Below are 21,536 nucleotides of genomic sequence, written 5' to 3' on the forward strand. Positions count from 1 at the left end.
GAACGAATTCCGGGTGAGCTAAAAATGGTTTTGAACATTTTGACGTATACCACGTCACGCTATCATTAACTTGTCCTTTCTTTTGTTCCATTTTTTAACAGGATATAAGCTTGTGAAGGTTAATAAAATGTGACAAAGCAATTATATCTTTTAGTAATGTTGTATATCTCTAAGATTAATACGCGTGATTTATCAATATATTATCAATATTTAAAAATATTTAAAAATTTGTGATTAAAATTTGTGTACAATTATTGCTTAAATTTTTCATATAGTAAATACAATTAAATATAATTAAAAACATAAATATATAAAAATGTGATACATTCTTTTATATTAAATAATTTAATAATTTTATATACATGATATAATATTTTCTAAAAAACAATACATAAGTATAATTAATATTTAAATTATATATTTAATTATTATATATCGATATATTTTTGCACAATTGCTACTTTATTATAGAACGTATCTTCTCTCAATAACCAATTATTTTTTATCTTGATTAAATAAATCGTAAATAATTGATATTATTTAAATAACTCGCTTTATTTAGATAATATTAGAATTACTTGGTTACTACAACTTAGCTCTTACTCGCCGACAGCTCTAATTTCAAGCAACAAACGGAACTAGTCGATCGAGTTTAATCGTGAATCATTTGAGAGTGGCCATTCGATCGGTTAGACGCAATGATCCGTCTGTAGCATGCTTCGTTGGTCCGGTGGCATGGTGAAAGGAGTTTTGCGCGGCTTTTAACACCCGCGCGTTCCAACGAATTTATCCGTGAATTGCTATACGACTTATAGACGTCCAATAACGTAACAGAGCAGTGTGTTCTCGTATACAGGGTAATGCAAAGCATATTCCAGACTTACTTTGTTAAGTGCGCCACTAAAATTTAATTATATCTTTTAATTAAATCGGTGCCTTGGATATCGCGACATCTTAAGGGATTAAAATAAAATTGGCAAATATATTACACTCGGAGAATTTAGACTTTATTTACAAAATGTGACAGAATAATATGTAATTAATAGATAATTTGAAATTTTATTTTGAATAAATTGTGGTATTGTATTTTCAAGAATACATACGCTAGTATTGAGCGTATGAGAAGCAAATTTTGTTGTAATAAAATCAATATGCGCGCGATATCGGTTGTATAAAATATCCATTAATTTGTAAAACATAAAATGTAGCGATAGTGAATTGACTTCAATCGCATTAGTCTTCATTGGCGTAACGAAACTAGGACTCTCTTGTTATTCTAAGGCTGAGTAGCATTTTATATCGGTTACCATCAGTGAATGCCGTTCTCGAAGGACACGCTCGATTACAGGCGATGCCTTGTGGCCGCTGTTACGGGACTGGATATCCGTTACCGCAAAGTAAACGTCACATCGAACAAGTCATCGGCTGGAAAGTGCCCGGGGTACAGATCACCTAGAGTGATTCCTCAACAAGCTTGTGCGAACGGAGGTCTGGACTTTCACGGATACCGATCGCTGCACGCGCTAGGTGCATATAGCTACCTTTCTAATACGTCGGTTAACATTAGAATTTATGATCCCGGAATTGGGTTTTGTCCACAGGACTTTAGTTAACTAAATTTAAGAAAAATTAAATTTTTTTTATTTAATTTTTTCTTAATTTTTTATTAATTAATTTATTTCTAATTTTATTGATTTAGTTAATTAAATTTAATCTAATTTTTTAAAAATTTAAATTTTTAAGATATAATTAATTAGGGGGAAATTTTGGCTATCAATTAAAAGAATATTAAAAGAATATTAGATAATAAAGATATATGAAGATTTTTATGGTATTCATTTTCAATAATTTTTATGAATATGATGAAATATAAAATAATCGAAAATTTAGATCGACAAAATCGAAGCTTTTTTTTTATTAATAAAAGAAATTATTTTATCTTTTTAATACCTTTTCTCTCATCTTTTATTGTTTATGAAATGTATGCAAATTTTAAAAATATGTACAAAAATGGCAGATATTAATAAGTAAAAATTATAATATTAATAGGAAGAATTTTGTAAATTTTTTTATAAAGAGAAATATATCCAGCGCGAATTTCGTTACTATGCTAGAAAAAATGTAATGAAAGATAATTATTTGAAAAAGGCAATTATTAGAAATGTCGAGAAAGATAATTTTTAAAAATTTTTGAATTATTATTAGTATTATATTGTGAAAGTGATTTAATTTATCTCTAGAACGCAATACAATAAGTGTGTGAAGAAACGGCTCCTTAAAGCAAGTTTCCAAAAAGTCTGATTTTTTAAATATTATATAAAATATAAAATATCGTGAGTTTCAACACTACGCAAAAATATTATTATTTACATTTAAATCCATCTATTTATCTTCTCATTGTTGCGAAGTATTATGCGATATCTTCTTAATAATCTTAATAATTTTCTTAATAATCTGTACAAAGGAAATATAGATTAATGCTTTATTTATTAACAGATAGATAAATGTACAATCTTCTCATTACATCGCACATTCTTATTCTAGAAACATGATTGTGAAGATGTAATTATCTGTATTAATATACATAATTAGCGAATTCTTTTCTATGTAAATTTACTTTCTTTTTTGTGAGCGCAATATAAACCACTTACTCGTGCAATCTTTATCCGGATCTAGTTAGGTTTTACTTACCGTTACTTCCCTATCTAAATCTAAGAAAATGTTTAATTACAACGTCAAAATGAAACTCATTTATGGAAACAGTGAAATTTTGTTTGAACTTCTCTATTATAATTTTGAAAGGATTCAAATCAATTCTTAATTTATTGAGAAAACTAATTAAAAAAAAATTATATAAGTTACTTATATAGATGATTAATAAAGCTATACATAACACACAAAGTAAAAAATAAATTAAAAAATGTATTACGTGAAATCCAAATTAATCGTTTAAATCTGTAGTGATTTATTGTTTTTGGCTTTGGATTTAGTTTTCCGTAGCACACTCGCGTATGGCTTATCAATCTAACTGCAACTGGAATCGTTTCGGTACAGTTACTGATCGATCAGAGTTAACTTTGGAATTATTTATGCTTCGCTTGTTTATGTAGAATACGATTTTATCCAATAACTTTTACTTTCGCGGAGAACCTGTCGTTGCATACTAATTCGTGCATGACAAATTTACGAAACGTGTGTAATTTTGTGCTTAGACATTTCGCGTTTAGACATTATTGTATATAACATATACAAGTCTACATATATCAGAAGAGAAATAATTTTCTTTGCATTAAACGCGCGTGTTTATGCCATTTATAATCTCATATATTATTGTTCGTCAAGTAATTATTGTTACCGCCTTTCAATCGTGTCCTAATGATTTATTTCTGCAAATGAAACTCGTATATCTTAGACATTCGGAATTGTATGTTTGTCGCAAGGTATAATTATCAGAGGAAAACGATCACGTTAATTCATAAAACATGAATATTGCTTGTGATTTTATTGTAGAAATCTTTTTTTTTCTAAAATGATAAATGCAAATGAAACATATTAGTTAAGTAAGATAAAAATCTTTTATAAAAACACGGACAAAAATGCTATCAAGAAACTTTCACATTCTTCAAATAAGATCTTTTCGTGTCTGTAATTACTCTGTCGCAAAACCTATATAAGAGTATATCGCAATTATTTTTCGTGTCTTTAACGAGCATCGAAATGAGGTGCTCGAACGCGACAACAGCTTTGAACAGCATGCGAAGTGCAGTTGCTTTGGTTTCTCGCAATATCGCTTTATAAACGGCCGCAGTTGAATATCAATCAATCGGCGAACATTTTCCTTTCTATGAGACCTACGTAATGTCTGGCCTTACATTGCTACTATGCGAATATTGGCCGTTTCTCGGCGTTGAATGACTTTACGGCCTGATGATTTTCAAAACCATTAACTCAATCTCGATCGTCGCGAGTTATCGACATTTTACAGCATGCGAAGTGCGTATTTTATCTATCGTTAAATCAATATAATTTTCTCTTCATAATGATAATAAAAATCAATCATAAATTTTTTTGGATTTATGTATATATATTTTTCATTATTTCAATTATACACAATCGTTCAAAAATAATAGAAATTTGCGCAAGTAATTAATATAGCAGCCAAAATTTCTTTAAGCTCGTTTTGAAAAAAATATTTTTTATGGATATGGAAATTATATTTTTATGCTATATATATATATTTAAAAATTAACACACACATTTATTCAAATTGTTAATATTTCGACTTTAATGCAGGAATTTTGTCAACATCTTTCTTTCTTTGCCGCTTTTTTTTTTATTATATTTATACAAAATTATTTTGTATAAATGTAATTTTATTACATATTCATTCCAAGAATATAATAATAATTTTTTGTATTTTTACAATAACATTTAATATTAAATTTACTTTATATGAAGATAATAATTTGTATTATTTTATACTGTTGTATTTGTATTATACTTATCTTGTATTATTTTATACTATCGTGAAAATCCTTTTTTTATACTGCTTGCATTTATGATGACTGCGTCTTCCAGTATTTTATAAAAACTTACTGAAATATAAAAAGTTTAAAAGGTGTTAGGTTGGCTATTCCCTTGGCGGTCATGTGCTTAGCCGTAACAGGACATTCCCTATCCATTACCGGCTCGAAAACCTATAAAACATTTATGGGAAACGTGATCGGCTTAACTTCGATCGGATGCATGATCTTGTAATTTGTTCCATAAAAGGTGTACAGTTATTTTCCTTAAAAAGCACCTGAGGAGATTTCGGTTGCTGCACCAATTAACTGCGCAAATTTGTATTATTTTTAACAGACAGGTTGTGTACGATTTGTACACAACCAGGCCAGAAAAAAATACGATCGAGAAAGATTTATAATTGATTTTTATTATAATATGGGAAAATTTTTCTAATTGATAAAATAGCTATAGCAGAGATATTGAATAAACGGACGAAAAAATGTACTCATATGATTTAGAGAATATCTTGTGTTTCACGGGGAGAGCTGTGGAAATCAATTAAATAACTTCTACATATATCATGATTCTCTTAAATTATTAGTTAAACGATCTCAATGGATATCGGAATTAATAATTTGCATTACAATAAATCATGTATTGATCTACTACTGTTTGCATAGAATATTTAATCGCCAGCTTCATAATAATTATATTTATTATTAATTTAGAATTTCAATCTTGATATCAGATATTGATCCTAAGTGCATAATTACGATGAAATATAAACGCAAGAGAGAGAAAGAGAGAGAAAGACTAAATGAAAATGGTTAATCTATCTCCTCCTAAATGAATATGACTTATTCAATCGCTGTGATAATCATCCATGAACGATTCTAAAAGATATTTCAAAGAAATGCGAGCAAGGCCGTGTCGTTAACGGAACGCAACCAAGTTTATAGCAGATACATTTATTAGTCGATATTGTGTAATTTACTATAATCACCGGCCCCGCGACTGCAAGTAGCTTCGAGAAGCTATGCATACATAACTAACGATATGCACCGCATTTTATCACGGAAAGGAATGTTAATTATACACTATTTCATCAAAATATGAAAATTATATGAAAATTAATATTTATCAATAATAAACAAGACCAATCCCCGTAGTCAAGATTGTTCCCCTTAACAGAGCAGTAGTTAATTATATATTATAATTAATATAAGATTGAAAGCAAAAATAAATTAGGTCAGTAGTTTTATTACTGTGATTTTCATATTATTATACATATTATTATACATTTATTATACATTTACATGAAAATTATATATGGAATATTCTTAATTATATGCAATATATTAAGGACTCATTTTATTGAAATAGACAAACATTTTATATTATTTATATTTTTATTATTTATATTTTGCAAGCAAATATGTGTGCATTAGATTTTCCATTTTATAAATTCCTTTGATTCTATAGGTTCTTTGTATCTATTTTTAAATTTTTTTACACACATTCCACAGAAATTAATAGATAAAGAAAAAAAGAAGAGAAGTGCATTTTTGAAGTTTTTATATTTTTATAGAAAATTATAATTAAATTTTTTTTTATTAGAGAAAAATCTTATGCCATCTTATTTAGTATTTCTATTTTCTTTTTTGGTAAACACAAAAATATAATAGATCATATCATCCCTGGAGACCTCCCTCATTTATTTATGCGAAGTATTATACATGGCATTTTGTTTGCTACGATTAAGGAGTGCGTCAGATCAATCTTTCTCGGTCGATCGTGTTTTAGACACTTGTACTTTCTCGCAGTGGGACTTGTTTCGTTGGCAAAGTGTAATACGCGCGAAAGAGACTGCAAGTAATTGTGGCAAATCGTTCGTTCTAGCCTTCACCCACTTTCTCTTTCATAGACCGACTTTAAGTTAACAATCGGATCTAAATGTGTCGAGTCAAACGAGCCCCGCGCGTAATGCAATGCGGTTATATATCCGTGTTCCGTTATTTATAGTAACAACTACAAAAATTCATTGAACTTTAAAATAATTTTCGCAAACTGTATAGATTCGATTTTACATGATACCTCGTACTTATTGCAATATCGATATTTTTCTCATTTATGACAGCTGGGCATAGAAGCGTAAAGAATCCAACGTACTTGTCAAACCGGACACTGCATATTTTCTTTTATTTGTAAAAGGACTGCATATTATGTGCGTGCATATGCATAATAAAATACTTAGGAAGCGTCGATTAAAGCTCTGGATCTTAATTATCGAATTAGCGATAGTTAACTCGACTTAATTGACGGAGAAAGTTTCATTAAACGACTATACTGTAATTAAACGAGCTTCGTAGTGCACTTCTGAGAGCTATAGTTTGTCTCTTGAGTCCATAACGTATCGTTGAGCACGACACGATGAAGAAGTATATACGCGCATTATGCGTGTCGTACGTTACATAATTTTTCTGTCAAGTTAGCAGTCCATTTTCAGAACTAATTAATAGAGTTTTGATTTTTCCTGAAAGACTTCTGGAGTTTTTGCTACGTTTCAAAGAAAGTTTAGGCAACTAAATATACAAAATAGAAATTTTAAAATATGTAGGATGCTAACTTTATGCCTTTATTTTTTTTAAAAAAGTGGTAATAATTTTTTATTTTACTTAAGATCGATATGGATTACAATATTGTGCTTTTCGATAAAAATTTTGAGACTTCTAAAAGATTGGAAATTTTTAGATTTCTAAAAGAAAAATTTTCACCTATGAGAAATTAAAATTAATATAAATTATATATATATATATAAAATTTTTATTAATTTTTCTTATTTATATTAATATATATACATATATACAATAATTATGTATAATATAATGATCGTTGAATACTTTTCTCGATTCTTTCAAACACTACGCGTTTGTTTACCAGCGATATTTATTCCGCAATTCAATGTCGCGGTAATTTTATCAACGTTTAATAATCACACGAGCAGTTTAATAATTAAGTTCACGTAATTAACGGAACTATGACATATTCAGCGCGATATACTGTATTTACACATAATAACTGTTACATTACCTGATGCTATGTCCGGCATTCCCGCCATTTTTTCGATACCCCTTGTTTTTCTCGATATTTTTTCTCCCGATATTATATTCTCGACACTTCCGATATTAGACGCATATAATAATAGACGATATAATATATCTACGCATAATACAACGATCGCTCAACACTTTTTATTCAACATTTCTCGATGCTCGATCGAAATTGTATCCGCGGATAATATCAAACTTTTCGATTATCGATCTCGTACGTTGGCTACAAACATACTACGCGAATCAAGTATGGCTATCGCGAGCTGAATAATTTGATACTAGTTTCTATGAAACGTGACATTAAAGTCCATAGATCATGCACTAATGATTGGGATTGACGTAACCAATCAGAATTGAAGAAAAAATAAAGATCCTTGCTTGGGTCTTTCGATTAGTTTAATTCTTTGCATATTAATCTTCGATACATATAGTTTACTATCTAGGAAGAGAGAAATACACATAGGTATGTATATACATACAACGTCACGCGAATAGAAAAACTAGAAATTCTCTATATAATCAATTGCGTGATCTAATGTCTACTTGTGTTCCCCGTTAGAAGAAACAAGGATATACTTGAGAGTTATGTATGTATACATTAAATATAATACGCGAAAAATATCATAATCATTTCTACCATTAATTATTAATAAACGAGATGTGATATCATTAGATAATTTAGTTTTTCTGGATATTATAAATTATGTAGGAGAGAGGGAGAGAGAGAGAGAGAGGAAAGAGAAAGAGAGAAGAGAGAGAACGCGTCCATATATGGCAAATAAAGTTGTAAATTAATCGTCGACAAAATGTTATTACACAAATAATTGTTTCAAAGACTGTGTTGACGCCGTGAGCGTGGTGGGAGCGGGTAGAAGAGTAGATGGGAGGGGGAAGAGCGAGCTTGACTGCTTTGTTTACATTCTTGGCGCGAGTTCGACTACTGATCCACTCAAGGATGTGGGTCGTTAATAATATTACAGAACGGCAAAATGATTTATCAGTGGTACGTGATGTCATTTCGATCTTTACGATAATTAGTTTTTAGAATTATATACCGTGTTTTACGCACACGCACTTTCTCTCTCTCTCTTTTGCTATTGTTATTTATCTATCTTTTTCTCATTGATATCGTGCTTGTATGCGAATTAAACGTTGTTTTCATGATATATTGTAAATCATTTGGCACTAATTTCTATATTAAACGCAATATTAAGATATAGCGCGTTACAATATTTATTTGAGAATTAAGTTATTACTCTTAATAATAATATAGTTAATGCGTATAAGAGAGAGAAAGAGAGGAAAAAAGATTTCAATAATATCCAAGTAAAAAAATCTAGATTTCTTCGCTTCTGATTGGTCGAATCGCAAGAGCTATAGTGGAATCGGAAGTTGAGATATTTCGTGGTGTTCGCGCTCTCGTCTGCGATGTATTGCGCATAATTATTTGTGACGTCAGGATGTTATATGACGCGGATATAACATTCGACCTTCGTACAGTCGAAGAAACGTAATCATCGATCGCATCGAGTAATTATATCACGGTACAATATCACGTACGTAAAAGTCACTTGTCTCATTATGATTGAATTGTGACTAATCATAAGTTACTGACAATGAAAATAAACAACCTGTGCAAGTAAACATATAATATCGAAAGTGTTGAGAAAGAGTGTCGAGCGACTATCGTGTTTTATTTAAATAAATCATATCGTGTATAAATAAGCGTAATATTGAGAATATCGAGAGAAAAATATCGGGAGAAAAGTCGCGAAAAGTATCGAGAAATTCTTCGTATTCTGCATAAATATCGCGTATATCGCGTCAGTGACAATTTCAAATAATTCTGTGTACCAGCATAAACATTGTAAAAAGTATTAGTTAAATTATCTGTTAAGAATAAATATTGTAGAAATTATTACTGTAGAATTATTACTGTAAATACTGTAGAAATTATTGTTAAGAATAAATATTGTGTATTCTTGGGAGAATCAAGAGAAATATTGGACTTTTACATTATTAATTTGGAGAATCAAATCTAAATTTGTGTACATATATTTGTATGTATTTATAAATATTTATGTATATATATATATATATATATATATATATAATTTTAGAAATTTTTTAGAATTCTATATAAATAATGTATAAAATATAATATTTTAGATTTTATATTACATGTATTAAATACATTTTAATTTAATGTGTTTAGGAACAAGTTGTTAAGTGAAAACAACAATACAACAGTGATGCAATGGCAGTACAATGGCAATCCAGCAGTATAGAGGCAATGCAACAACAGTTTTACAATGTGCAACAACCTGTGAGTAATTATATTGATGTTTATATTTGTTTTGCAGATTATTGAATTTTTATTAATTATTGCTTGATTAGCAATGATTACAATTTTGTTGCAATAATATATTTATTCAAATACCACAATATTATCTATAATATATATTAATATATATAAATAACTATATAAGAAATTAGGCTCTGTGTATAAAACATAAACTTAAATTTAAAGGCCATAAGAGCTAAATGCGGATGATAGTGCGTAAGTTCAACGAGAAAATAAGTTTTTCGTTGAAACTTATTTGTGTGCGCAGGGCACAAATTTTCTTGGTACGATACCAAGCAAATTTAATTTTTTCTCGCCTACAACATTACAGGGGGGAAAGAGGGATAATAATTAAATAAATTCTCGAATTGAGAATTATTTAAATTTGCTTGGTATCGTACCAAGAAAATTTGTGCCCTGCGCACACAAATAAGTTTCAACGAAAAACTTATTTTCTCGTTGAACTTACGCACTATCATCCGCGTTTAGCTCTTATGGCCTTTAAATTTAAGTTAATATATATATATATATTAATATATAAATTTAATTCGAATTATATTTAATTTTAATATTGCGCGCATATGATATATTTCAAATAGAATTTATATTATTAGAATTTATCATAACTGCCATATTAATATTTTATTAAAGAAGCTTGTAAAGAATGTGATAAAAGGTATCATGATTTACTTTCAAACAAATCTGAAACAAATCTTTTAATTTGGATCATGCATCATATGCGAGTGATAAATGTAATGCATAATTTATTAAATTTTACATGCGAACATTTTGATATATTTCTTTAATAAGCATAATTTATTTTCATTTACTTTCATAAACGATTTAAAACGCGCTATGAAACTTATATTATCGCCAAAAATATCATTGAGTGAGCATGTTAAATGAGTTGGTTATTGAAGTTTGATTTCTGCAGACTATCATTATATGCAGCTATATTAGCTTATGTGGAACAAAAAATTAGAAACATTTTGCTGCATTATATGTATATACATGTGGAAGTAAATAACAGAAAATATATAAGAAAAGAGATAAAAATAATTTTTTTGTTTTCAACATTAGATTTAATATACATATATTTAATATATAATATTGTGCTAATATAATTTTTAAAATCCACTTAATCGAATTTTTTTATCGCGCAAAAAGTAGTGAGAACCGAATATAGAAAATTTAATACGAGTTAAATTGATATTTCTATTGATAGCTAGATAGATAACTAGATAGGTAGATTATATTTCGATGAATCAATTTCGCACACAAAATTTCGACAAAAATAGCTCTCGCGTTCCGAATTCCAAAATACGTTGTGCGCAATAGGTTCCCTCAAACCTCAAAGTCCTCTGAGATAAAACACTTTCTGCTCTCTAGCTAATCCAGAAGCAAATTATCACGGGATAACTTCCGTGTATAATTCATCGACGCGGAAAATCCATGATTTTTTTGACTATTTAATTTATTTTTTCAATATTTCTTGCATCAACTCGTATCAATACACCAAAAAATTGTCCATAGCCGTCCATAAAATTAATCATATTACTTTCATCGAATAACGATACGGCAGTGTGATTTTTGACGAATGCATGCTGTTTGTACGCTTTCTTAACACGGTGCACTTCCTTTTTTCGTGGACAAATGTCGAAATCTCTCCTGCATTTCGTCGGTACATGCACTCAGTCAATCGTGAACATGCATCAATCGCGATTTCTCGTGGAAACATATAGACATACTACATTTCTAAAAGAACATTATTTGCATTTTGGTGTTCGCATTATTCACCACGAAATTTCATAAAGAACGTTATATATATATATATTGAAATATGTTTGGAATGCCCTTTATTATTTGTTATAAAAATTTATAAATCCTTATAATAGAATTTATATTAAAATAATATAAATTTATATAAAAATTTATAAATCCATATAATAAAAAATATTTTATAGATTTGCTTTAAAATACTATAAGTGAACAATTTAATAGGAAGTAGGAATTTTAAAAAATATCCTATTTATATTGTTAATTTTCAATAATAAAATATTCCAAATAGTCCTATTTATATAATAATAAATCTCGAATACTTATTTTCATTTAGCCAAATTAGTGAAAATTTTTTTTTTATATTTTATTACGAATGGCATGCTTTACCGAAATATCCTGCACAATCAGTGCGGAAACACAAATAATTATAAAATAGAGCCTGAATTATAATTATAGAATGTATAATAAAATAGTCATTTACTTTTACAACTGAAATTTGGCATGTAATTAAGATTATAAATATAATATAGGAATTAAAATTTTTTTGTATTTATTTTTTTTTAGTTTAGTTATTTTTTGTTAATGGAAGTAAACTATATAATCTTTGCAACAATTACATGATATGCAGTTAAACTGTGTAATATTCGATGTATTGCATTTTAAATACATAGTTTAGGGGAAAATAAAAAATATATAATTTTGTTTAATTAATAATTAATTTGGCAATACGATATATACAATTAGTAAAAAAACTAAATTTTTTTTTTCTATTTCTAGTTTCTAAATTTCTAGACTATATTATATTTATATTTTTTTAAAATGTGACACATGGTTCTAATTTTTATATAATTTAGTTTTCAAAAAATTAAGAAAGATAAAATAATCAATTACAAAATTACGAAAAATGAAAAAGAGAGATGTAGAAATATTTCAAGTTCTCTCATAATTTATATGATGCGTGACATTTTCTTTGCAATTATGTGCGATATTAGAATTTAAAAGTATTGAAACATCAGATTGTCGATCATAATGTGAATTGGCCCTTGAATTAATATATTTATGATTTAATTTGTCGCATGAAACGTAGAAATTATGTAAAATTAAAAGATATTTATCTCTTTCAAATTGTTATGTTCCTAATTAATTAATTTTAATTTTATTTTATTATATGTCGAAATTATGTATATTACTCCTCTGCTTTTTGTTTCCTTTTAAACCACATTGAATTGTCAAGAGATGAAATTACGACATTGTTGTTTTTATTAACTCCAACAAATAATTGTTATAAGCGATATCCTATGTTCCATGCACAATGAGCGAGATTATCGAGCTTTGCAGGTTAATCTGCGACGACGTGAGAATCGCGAGAATAATTATTCCGTAACGGAACGTTTCAAAGATACCTGATTTGGTAAGGTATCTTAACAGCACATGATTGCATGCGCCACGATGTTTATTGCTATACGTACTTGTTATGTGCTTCAATTTCAGAGCCACTAGTCGGATAGCTAATAATCGGAACAGCTGTGAACAGCTGTGGATATTATTTCATATTATTGATTTATTTTTCTATAATAATACGAAGTATTCTAAAATAGAGGGATTATTTAATAGAAAATTTTAGTAGAAAAATATATTTATTTCACAGCACAGTCGCATATATAATGTGGAAAGCGGTCTTTATCTTGCAAATGATGATAACAATATTTCCAGCTTTTAATTAATTAGATTCTAAATTACTGAAATTATCATATATAAATGTTTCTAATATTAAAATAGTCACAATTTCCGAAATTTAATTATTGAATACATATCTTGTTGCGCAATTAAATTACAAAGAATTGAAGAGGTAAAGAAATGGTTACAATTTGATATGTTCCTTATTGAAAAATTAAAAGATTGATCGCAATTGATTAATTGATTGAATTGCGAAGAGAATAACGCGCCTTAGTATACTTGAACGTGATGTGCTACTTTGCGAACGGGATAATATCGTTTAGGCGCAGCACAAAAAGAACACGTAGTATCTATGCAGGCGCGTGAAACTTAATAATATATTTACGATTTATATAATAATTATCGAAACACTCAATACTTTCACGCGTAGACTGTCGGAATAAAATCCCGGTGATATTCGTACAGTAGGAAATTATAGCTTATCTCGCGATCAGCGATTAGAGATAATTACAAACTCGGAGTTTTGCGCGTGTACCCATTTTGCCGTGACGAAGAAATTTGCACCGCTACTTTATTCGCTACTTTGAACGCAATAGGGCTGTTCCGATATGATCGAGATGATTTTATTTTCATCTTGCTTTTAACGTTGATCGAAATCGTTTGGAAACATAGTCTTCATCTTGCATGGTGAAAACCGCCGACCGTCAACCAACGATACCACCGATCATTTTAAAATTTTTCACTCGTCTGTTGTTTAATTTGCAAAAGCGTATGTGCTGTTTGGTGAGGAAGAAACATCCTTTTTTTTTCTTTTTCCGATAGGCGTTGCCAATTGTGCGAATAATCCCCTTCGCGAGCAGCTCATCTTCATTATCATCATTACTTGGCTTAATCATCGCCTCCTGTCATGACTTCCATGAACTCTGAAATGCGCGAAATGCAGTGGGCGTTAATGTAATCAAACGGCGCCTCATGTTTTCCGTGGGCTATAAACTTGGCGAATTACCCAACACGAGAGACTTATTGAATGTTCGATCGACTTTGCTATTAGTGTCGGTTATGCTAAGCTTTTCTGACGTTGACGTGCGCGAAACGAATTTCCTTGGCTCAGGGTTTTGTAACTTGAGCAGATCTTATATGAACTACTTGGCTTTCGAAGCAAGCCACATGTTATCTTATCTTTTGCAAATTACAGTTGTTAGCTGCAGCTCTTGTGCACAATTTCTTAAACGTATTATTTTAAATAGGTTCCCCCAACACGTGTTTGACATTTTTAAAGATAGTAGTATTTTTTACCACGTCACAAAATTAAAGAGTTACATATTATTAAATTAACTCAATTTTTTTTTAATTTTTAAAATACTGATTTGTAAAATAAACATTTAAAAAATTAAATTCATATTAATTTCTCAGTTGAATGATTATTTTGTACAAACAAAGCATATTAGATTTACTTATTTAGAGTTAATAAATAACACGAAAAAGAAGCGAAATAAAATGAAAGAGTGTATTTAAAAAATACCGTCAAAATCGAGCGTCCCCGATCCATCAGCGTCAATCTCCTCAATCATCAGGTCGAGTTCTTCCGGTGACAGTTTGTCGTCGAGTTCATGAAGAATATCGCGAAACACTTCGGTAGTTATATAGCCATTGCCCTCTTTGTCGTACAACCGGAATGCTTCGCGTAATTCTTGTTGCATCGCTTCCGTATCCTCCTCTACCAAGAATCTAGAAGCCAGCGTGCAGAACTCCTCGAACTCCAGTTCGCCGGAGCCTGTCGATACAAAAAAAATATATAAAAATGTTAAGCACGTAAGAACATAATCGCGAGATATTGATGTAATTTTGGCTTACCATCTTCGTCTATTTCGCTAATGATTTCCTGTAGCGTGCTTTCACTGACTTCGTGACCCAACATGGTCAATATCGTGCCCACCATGTTGCTACCGATGCTACCCTTCTTTTCATGATCGAAAGCGTCGAAGGCTTTCTTCAACACTATTCAGAAAAGAGATAGCTTAATGTTATCCTGAATTTTTTTTATCATAATGAAGAAAGATATATATACTTACAAGCCAATTGGTCCTTATTTAATTCATCCTGGAATTGTGAAAAGTATAATTACTACCCGTAACTACTCAAAACATCAATTATTATTAAAAATCACACTAATGCAATAATTAATTTACGATAAATTTACAAAGAGTACTAATTAATTTTCTTTGAGCCTCTCCATCATTTCTCTTAAATAACTTTCTGTAATATTTAGGATAAATATTTAAACTTTGTTGCTGAATTATATTATTTTTTTTAATTTAATTCTTTTCTGTTTAATTGTATCGAATGCTATTATTTGAATTTTATTCGTATATTTAATTTTCACACTTCTTGTCGCGGAAAAACGTTAGAATTTGACGAATAATTTTCGCGTTTATCAAAATTATACGACTTGCCATAATGATAACTATACGCGCTGCTCGTGGTACGGTGGCGTCGACGGTTTATCCGGTTATGCAGAAGATTCTGGCCGTAGACTTCTGTTTTAAGTGGTCATAACGATGTTCTGGCACGTGATTGACTAGGTAATATCTACACATGCCGAGTCTAGCGGTTTTCAAATTCATCGAGGACGCTCCCCCCACTCTATTTCCATAGACGCATTTTACCTAATTTTGCAGAACTCATGGCAACGCATTTAATTTCGAAAATTATCCATGCCACTGGCAGTTATATATTCGATTTGTCAAAATGGCCAAATATTCTGACGTTCTCACATCGGTATAATTAATGCGAGCATATTGCACGCAATCTGTCTTGATGCGAATAATTAACTGAGATATGAAATGTGTGTTACATCCAGCCACATTAATTATATAACAGTTTATTTTATTTATTTAAAACAAAATTGTAAATTTAAAAAGATCAATCTTGTTTACGGAGTCAGATATGGAATATACGTGTAATGTAAAAGTATTGAAAGCTATATTTGATTTTGTTATATACAAACACGCGATATATTTAATTATATTAAATGACTCTGTTATATTAAATTTCTTTACGTCTCGGATACTTTTACAAATAAAATACAATTTATTTTTTTATCTGCCATAAAAAAAATCTGCCATGAAAAATTTAAAATTTATATTCATATTTTTGATATATATATAATTTGTAATATATAATTCACTTTAAATAGTATATTATAATAGAAGAAAAATATTCTAGATTAAAATATTTATAAAATTCTATAGAAAAAGAAATATATAAATAATTATTTAAATATAAATATAATTAAATATAAATATAATTAAATATAAATATAAATAATTATTAAATAATTAACATAATGAAGATTAGCTTGAGGTTAGGCGCAATGAAATATTTTTCAAATTATATTTTTATTAAAAGATACAGCGACATATGTGGATTATGATAGCGCAGCAACGTTTATTGTCCTCTTAAAATATATCTATGAATCGCGATAAAACTGTTTCGCATCTTCTAACTAGGCCATCGCGGAATGATCTTTGGAATTCGCATTTCCATAGTTAACACTTCACAAGCGGTTCATTGTGAAATTTTGCATCGTTTCAAAATGCCGAAATTTACGAGCGACGCGATGTGTGACCAGTCGCATGGATGCAACAATAGACAGTATTGGCTCATCGCCGGAAAATTCATGGGTGAGGCTGACCCAAGACGACTCTATGCAATAACCGTGCACAGATCTTATTCTTAGCTTCCTAATTATAAGCTCATAAAGCCCGGTGGCTGCTATTATATTTAGGTGATTTTATCATTCACTCCGGAATACAGCCGTTTGCCATCGCGTGCATTGTCGAGCTCCCCTTGGAGCATGCTGCTCTTTCGACGAAAGTTCAGAATGGATTATGTTGCTGTTACATTCGAGCGTGTAACGTCGCGGTTGATGCGTGCAAAGCACGTGCTATTACAGTTGCCAACACGCGAGCATGTATTTTCAGGTGCAACATCTTGTATTGATTGCAACTATAATTATAAGCTCTTTATAATAATGAGAGATTACAGAGAATTACAGAATGCACATGTGCACTTTTTCAATCACTGAAATAGCATATTAAAAAAATAAGATATTAATTTCTCTATATATTTCCCTATCAATAAGTTTTAAACTGCGATTCAAATATTGTTAAAATGTATAATAAATAAAATAAAATCATATTTTACTGTGTTTTTAATTACTAATGAATTTTGTTATAAAATAAAAAAAATAGTAAAGTAAAATAAAGAAAAAAATAATTATCAAGTTTTTATTAAAATTGCATGTTTATATTTTTTTGAAATTTTGGAAAGAAGTAATTAACATCTCATGCATTAAAGTTTGTTTGATCGGAATTTATTGGAATAAATCTCACTCGTTTGCTTTATATATGATTTGCTTTATATATGATTTTATAATATAATCGATATTTTATTTGGCATGTATTCAAATTCATTTAAACTTAAATATTCATTTAATATATACATACATAGTTACATATCATGTAGACAAAGTATTTTATTCAATTATGACTTTTGGTAAATTAATAATTATCAATTTAAATATAATCTTATTATTCTAATTTAATTATTATTTCAAAGATATTGATTTTTATCTATAAACTTATGTTTGACATGGCTATATTCTATGCATGTTATTTTATTAAGAAATTTTTAAATTTATTTTCGATTACCCGTTGATTAGCCATCAATTAAAACTCTTGAATCACGTATTTTATTTAAGAAAAAAAAAAGAAAAAACAATTTTTACGACGGACCTCTTTTATGATAAACGATTATATTGCGCTAGCGTCATATATAATTTTGAAGAGATTTCAGCTTGTCTGTTTGTACAGGCACGTTGTCTGATATGTGGGCGATAGACGATGCATCCGCGCGGTGCCAAAATCATAATTTATCCTGTCATGACCTCCATGAATTCTGTAATGTAAACGCCAGGTTATAGTCAGGTTTGCGAAGACGAAGTGGAATAGCACCTGTGCACAAAAGATCTCTCACCATCGAAATCGACTGTGCCAGATCCGTCAGCATCTACTTCATCTATAATCATATCTAGTTCCTCCGGAGATAACGCGTCGTCCAGTTCATGAAGGATATCTCTGAATACGTCGGTTGTAATATAACCGTTGCCTTCTTTGTCGTATAATCGGAATGCTTCTCGTAATTCTTCTTGTATTGCTTCAGTATTAGTATCCTCTTCGAGGAAGTGCGATGCTACCTGGCAAAACTCTTCGAATTTTAATTCCCCGCTCCCTAAAAATAAATATCCAATATGAGAGTTATGATTTACGATTAATTTCTTGTAATGTTTATATTTTTCGCACGCGCGAATTCCTTATTTATTTAAAAAATAAATTTTCCGTAATTATTTTACAAGAATTTGCACATTTTTACACTATATTTTAAATAAAAAATCTTATATTTTTTAAATAGATATAATCTACTATTAGACATAATCTACTATTGTTTAAAATGAGAATATTTAGGATGCATAGCTGACGAATATAATTATATTTTCTTTTGATTGGCTTTTTCATATTATATACATACTTACCCCATGTATCAACTTCATATATAATTCCATTAAGTTCCTCTGAATTTATTTGGTGGCCAAGCATTTCGAAAATTGTGCCTACCTTGTCCGTACCTATACTTCCTTTCTTTTCGTGATCGAATGCCTCGAATGCCATTTTTAAATCTATTCAAAAATACTATTTTTAACTTTTTAGATACCGAATGTCTAAATACATTTATTGCAATTGTTAACAATAACTGCAAATTGGATCACATTATCGCATCACATTATATTCGGAGAGTTTGTATCACAAAAATAATATCGCTTTAATATATAAGTGCACTTACGAGATATTTGATCCTTACTAAGCTGAATTTCTTCCTACAATATTACGAACAAATGTTTAAAAAAAACATATATTATTAACAATACAACGCGAAAAAAACACTATAATAACTAATTATAATTTAAGTATTTTTAGTTTCTAGGTAATTTTATATAAGTTTATAATAATTACCATATCGTTAAAGTTTGCTCTGTTCTAGTGAGACTGTCAAATTAATCATAAAACAATTAACAAGCTTAAACTTTTTTCAATTACGGCTAACTCACTGTTCTAGCGAGAGAATTGTACTGAGCTGTCGTAAATTAATTAGCAGAGCGATACTATAGACGCACACCTACAATCGATGTCAATAGATCATCACCAATCACATGTATCGAACCGAACTCGCTATAAAAAGATTTTTATTTAGGACACTTTCACGGCTGTACCCTCACGAAACAATTACCATGCTCACGCAATTGAGTGAACGTTTGTCTAGTTAAAAAAATATACCATTATTTTAAAAAATTATTATAAATATATAAATAATATCTACACTTATTTAAACGTTATAATTTTACATTTCTTAGCAAAATAAATTTTATAACATCAGATATACTGTAGGATTTCTTGGATTCTACCTGAATTCTACTTGGATTCTATGGTAATTTCATATTTGTATGAATATATTATATTTTAATAATGTTAAAGAGAGAGAAAGAAAGATTTCCTATCTCTTCAGAATTACTCTAATAACAGATTTTAAAAAACAATTATGAATTTTTAATTATGATTTATAATTATGAATTTAGATGTTTTTTTCTATTTATTCCTTCATTAAGAAAAATATTTTAACAATTTCCTAATAATAAAAAAATCATAGTATAGCTAATATTATTTAATTTCACATTCGAAAATGACTTGAATCTGGGAGAGAATTCTCTCTCTCTCTCTCTTGTGATATGTTTGATATTATCTTTGTATGACGTAGATGATTGCATTATAGCGAAACGATTCCCCCGCACATAACGAACTATTCGCGAACATGAAAGCGATTATACGTTGCAAAGCGTATCGTACATATAGCGGTTTGTCATTGGCATTGCATCCTTTTAGAGGATTGCAGTGGATTGCCGACAGCTCGTACGTGAAAAAATTATCTGGCAACTCTACCTTTAACCTCGATATATGTATGTTAATCCTTACTAGCCAATCAGATAAAGCTTCGATGTTAAATCGAACTACTGATCTAATAGCTAAAAATAATTTTAGATACGGGGAATCGTTTCATTACCATAATAAACGATTCATTGAAGATTGCTAAGTTTAGGACAGTTAAAAGCGCAAATTTTCATCGATCATTTCGATTTTATCATATTTGTTTAGGCACACATTTATCTATAATTTCCAAAATAATTTTTTTTATGTTGTTTTATTTACTTGATTTTCTATAGCTTTATTTTTGAAACACTGAGTAATTATGATATTAACAAGCAAATCACAATTGTTATTTTAATAGAATTGTTATGTTATTTTAACAGAATTATGAAAATGTTTTAATTGAAATTTCTAATATAAATTTCTTGTAGATTAAAAAATGCGAGTTTTTTCCTATAATTATATGAAATAAATTTAAACAGGAAATGTAACGTATTAATATATATAAATGTTGTGCAAACTGTGTATGAGTTTGAGGATATCAGGATATTTTTACAATATTATTTTTATTTATATTTTTATTTTTCTTCTCTTGATTCTTCTTCAAATTACACAATACTATTATCGTAACTTACTGCGTGTTCTTGACATTAACCTACGTGAAAGTGGGCTGTTAGCCAAATATAATTATGTTTGGAATAAACCAAGATTTCCGGACAAAATGATAACTAACATCATGCAGGATATATAAGCACTCGATATTTGGAAAATAATAAATATAGCTCTTCTCAAGGAGATATATTATTGTTCAATAAATATAGCTTTTTGATACTCGGATACTTTTGTATCATTATATATTGTCGAAGAAAAAAAACGTTTAATTTGGTCACGTAACAATTAACGATTTTTAATTCACTAATCATACTTCTCTCGTCGATCACATTTTCTTATTAGAATTTTATTATTAGAAAATGTTGATTCTTGAAGTATTAAATAACGATATCTAATCCAAATAACTTATCTACACTGCATAGAATCGTAGTTGCTAGAAATTTCCGACATGCAAAAAGAATGCATTTAATT

At 29.2% G+C, this 21,536-nt stretch overlaps 2 protein-coding genes and 1 long non-coding RNA gene across 3 annotated transcripts in view; 1 reads left to right on the forward strand and 2 right to left on the reverse strand.

Moving 5' to 3' along the window:
• LOC145975008 (uncharacterized) overlaps positions 1-21,536 on the forward strand; it is a 75,383-nt gene that overhangs the window by 2,883 nt on the left and 50,964 nt on the right. Inside the window, exon 4 of the long non-coding RNA XR_014439860.1 lies at positions 9,832-9,942. This is a non-coding gene — a long non-coding RNA (uncharacterized LOC145975008). The remainder of the gene's footprint in view (positions 1-9,831; positions 9,943-21,536) is intronic.
• LOC145975149 (troponin C, isoallergen Bla g 6.0101-like) lies at positions 13,358-16,018 on the reverse strand. The gene is made up of 5 exons (XM_083105405.1): positions 15,870-16,018; positions 15,489-15,516; positions 15,271-15,414; positions 14,939-15,190; positions 13,358-14,339 (listed from the first exon to the last, which is right to left on the reverse strand). Exons 1-5 carry the CDS (start codon positions 15,870-15,872, stop codon positions 14,305-14,307), a joined length of 462 nt encoding a protein of 153 aa, XP_082961531.1. The 5' UTR covers positions 15,873-16,018; the 3' UTR covers positions 13,358-14,304.
• LOC145975150 (troponin C, isoallergen Bla g 6.0101-like) lies at positions 17,830-19,622 on the reverse strand. Its single transcript, XM_083105406.1, has 5 exons — positions 19,488-19,622; positions 19,318-19,351; positions 19,010-19,153; positions 18,454-18,708; positions 17,830-18,375 (listed from the first exon to the last, which is right to left on the reverse strand). Exons 1-5 carry the CDS (start codon positions 19,488-19,490, stop codon positions 18,350-18,352), a joined length of 462 nt encoding a protein of 153 aa, XP_082961532.1. The 5' UTR covers positions 19,491-19,622; the 3' UTR covers positions 17,830-18,349.

Source organism: Camponotus vicinus, unplaced genomic scaffold (assembly GCF_025532165.1).
Source record: "Camponotus vicinus isolate PSW18456_S1 unplaced genomic scaffold, iyCamVici1.0 SCAF_7, whole genome shotgun sequence".
NCBI lineage: Eukaryota > Metazoa > Arthropoda > Insecta > Hymenoptera > Formicidae > Camponotus > Camponotus vicinus.